This window comes from Vigna radiata, chromosome 10, assembly GCF_000741045.1.
Source record: "Vigna radiata var. radiata cultivar VC1973A chromosome 10, Vradiata_ver6, whole genome shotgun sequence".
NCBI classification, from domain to species: domain Eukaryota; kingdom Viridiplantae; phylum Streptophyta; class Magnoliopsida; order Fabales; family Fabaceae; genus Vigna; species Vigna radiata.
In genome coordinates, this window is record NC_028360.1 from 8,768,421 (window position 1) to 8,771,275 (window position 2,855).

The 2,855-nt window shown below is 32.2% G+C and overlaps 1 protein-coding gene across 1 annotated transcript; it reads right to left on the minus strand.

Moving 5' to 3' along the window:
* On the minus strand, positions 1-1,912 carry LOC106775089 (proliferating cell nuclear antigen). Its single transcript, XM_014662129.2, has 4 exons — positions 1,594-1,912; positions 774-926; positions 594-691; positions 1-481 (listed from the first exon to the last, which is right to left on the minus strand). The coding sequence occupies exons 1-4, from the start codon at positions 1,910-1,912 to the stop codon at positions 254-256; spliced, it is 798 nt and encodes a 265-aa protein (XP_014517615.1). The 3' UTR covers positions 1-253.
* Positions 1,913-2,855: the final 943 nt, after the last annotated feature.

Consider the following 2,855-nt stretch of genomic DNA (forward strand, 5'->3'; position numbering starts at 1 on the left):
TTTTGAAAACAGCTCCCATACACTAAAATACATCAGCGGGAAAATTTGCATAGCTAATTGTTATACTTTCACATTGTTCTGAACAACAAATTCTAGGCAAAATAAAGCCTCCTGATGGCAACAATAGACGTAAAATACTTGAATCCTAAATTCACTGCTCACAGTTTAGGTGTCTTCAAAAGAAATGTATTCAGAAAACTACAGAGTTCAACTGAATGAAAAATCCTAATCTCCTAACCCAACATAAAAGAGATTAAGCTTGAGGTTTCTCTTCTTCATCCTCTTCTATCTTGGGAGCCAAATAGAACCGGACATAACCCATCTCAGCAATCTTGTATTCAACAACAACTGGCAGCTCATTTGACAAACTAATGGAAACTGTGTTGGACAAAGGTGTTGCCTTTGTAAAAGAGTTCATATAACGCAATGCAAATGTCAATGACACTGGCTCATTCATGTCAATAACAGTGGCTTCTTCAGGCTGCAAGATCAATCAAGAAATTAAAAATGCCTACTAAGTAAAAACTTAAAGTTGTTTACTACGTATAAATATAATAGCGGAACAAAGAATAAAACAAAAACAGTCATCTCACCTTATCCACAGAAGTATTTTGCCTGCAAACTATGTTTGCAGATCCAATATCTCCTTTGGTGGAAAACTTCACACCCTCCTTGGTGACCGAGATGACAACTTCAAACAACGTCACACTACATTATCAGCATAACTTTCCAAATATAACAACAAATTAACAAATCGAAACAAAGGTAATTACCAGTATCCCCAATGCTGCTGAGATCCCTGCAGATCCTTGCAAACTCAGAAGATGGCATTTTCACAATGGCATGATACTCTGCCTCCGGTATCCCAAGATGCTCACTATCAATATCCATGAGCTTCATCTCAAAATCAGAAATTTTATCTTGAGCTGTAAAACAACAAGACCAAATTCAAATCACATCCAAAGAAAGTGATATTGGTATGAGATCACACTCATACAAGCACGTCTTTAAAGATTTATGTCAGCTCTGTCCATTTTATCATATCAAGTCGCACATAGCACTCTGCAACATCCTTTTTATCACGATATGTGAATATATATAGTTAAGAATAATACTATCAAAGAAAACAAACACGAAACATTCCGAACCGTGAAACAAAACACTACCAAGCAAACCTATATAGTCAGACCAATCGCCAAAATCACATTCTTTGTGTAAAACCCAACAATTAAACCAAATTTACTTCATATCAAACCTAAATAGTCAGTCCATTAGCCAAAAACCACACTCTTTGTGTAAAAAGATAAAGATTAAAATTGAACTTCAAAGTCCTCTTTTAAAATAGAAATATTTCTTGAACAAGTAATTACAACCAAACATCATAAATAATACATGTTCAGTTTCAATTTAAGAAAATGCATCTCAGTAGGTTACCACAACAAGTCATCAACATAACAAATCAAGCTAAATCTGCTTCTCGCACACCAAATGCACAAAAGTAAAACTACAACGAATAGATAATTAAAAAATAACTCTAACTCAACAAGTTCAACAAATAAATTCAAAAAAAGAGGTAGAGAAATAGAAACATACTGGGACTTTCGAACATGAAAGTGACGGTGTCACCACCATCATCGGCTTTAATGGTGATGATGTCATCGTTGCCAGCACATTTTAACATCTTAGCCATGTTGTTGAGGTTCATGCCCATGGACATGTTGCGGTCACAGCGATAGTGCTCGAAACCCTCGGATCGGAGGAGAAGTGCAACAAGGGCCACATGGCTGGAATCCATGGCCTGAAGGGAGAAACCGGTTGACGAGCAATCGAAGTTAGCATCGGTGACGAGCTCCTTGATGGATTCAAGGACCTTCTTCAGAAGAGAACCTTGTACCAGACGGAGTTCCAACATTTTTATCTTCTGAACAAAGGATTAGGGTTTGATATTGAGAAAGTTTTGGGGGTTTAGAGTGGAAATGAAAGAAAAGGAAGGGAAGGGTTTTTATATAGAGAAGCTTCTGGAAGCAGTTGGCGGGATTTGGGAGAATAATTGGATTCCCGCCAGGACGTTTGGGGGAATGGCGGGGAATGGAAAATTTTTCAATCTTTATTTTACTTTTTCACAAAGTTGAACCAAAAAGATTGATATACTGAAATTTCTAATAGTTTTAAAATTAAAAAGAAAAAAAAATCGACATCGATAGAATATTATTTTTAATATATAAGGTCAACATAGCTTGAATCAATTTTGTATTATTATTAAATTCTTAAAATAAGCATGTGTGTTTGTTTATAAAAAATAATTATAAATATGCATGTGTATTTGATTATAAATTAAAAAATAAATTAATTTATATTGATTAAAAATGATAACAAAGCTGTGTATACTGATAAGGGTTGTCGGAAATTACAAAACTCAATTCTTTTAACATTTATGTTTTTTTATTATTATATCTTAATGTATATTTACTTTGGATAAAAATATTATATATATATATATATATATATATATATATATATAATTGTCGTTGTAATAATTGAATAATCATTATAATTAGATAAAATTGTTCTATGAATGGATAGTGTGACATAAATTTGAATATTTTAATGTTAAAATTTTAAAATATAAATAGAAATATTATAAGATGAGTTTTGTTATTTGAAGTCATATAATTTCATTTAAAGCTTTTTCTTTTCTATGTGTCTTTTATTTATTAGGTCATTTATTTAAATATTAGATGGTATCAAAATATCATTACGGCAATGTCTTATAATATAATCTATATTGAAAGGTAAGTTAGTTTTTACTCTTTCCTTAAGTCATACATATCTTTTATGTATGTGAGAATTTGTCT

Excerpts from the sequence above, each read along its gene's own strand:
- LOC106775089 (XM_014662129.2), bottom strand. The coding sequence starts at position 1,912 with ATGTTGGAACTCCGTCTGGTACAAGGTTCTCTTCTGAAGAAGGTCCTT. Across the intron at positions 692-773 it reads CAGCAGCATTGGGGATACTG|TTGTCATCTCGGTCACCAAG; the intron begins GTAATTACCTTT and ends CGTTGTTTGAAG. Across the intron at positions 482-593 it reads AAAATACTTCTGTGGATAAG|CCTGAAGAAGCCACTGTTAT; the intron begins GTGAGATGACTG and ends TTGATCTTGCAG.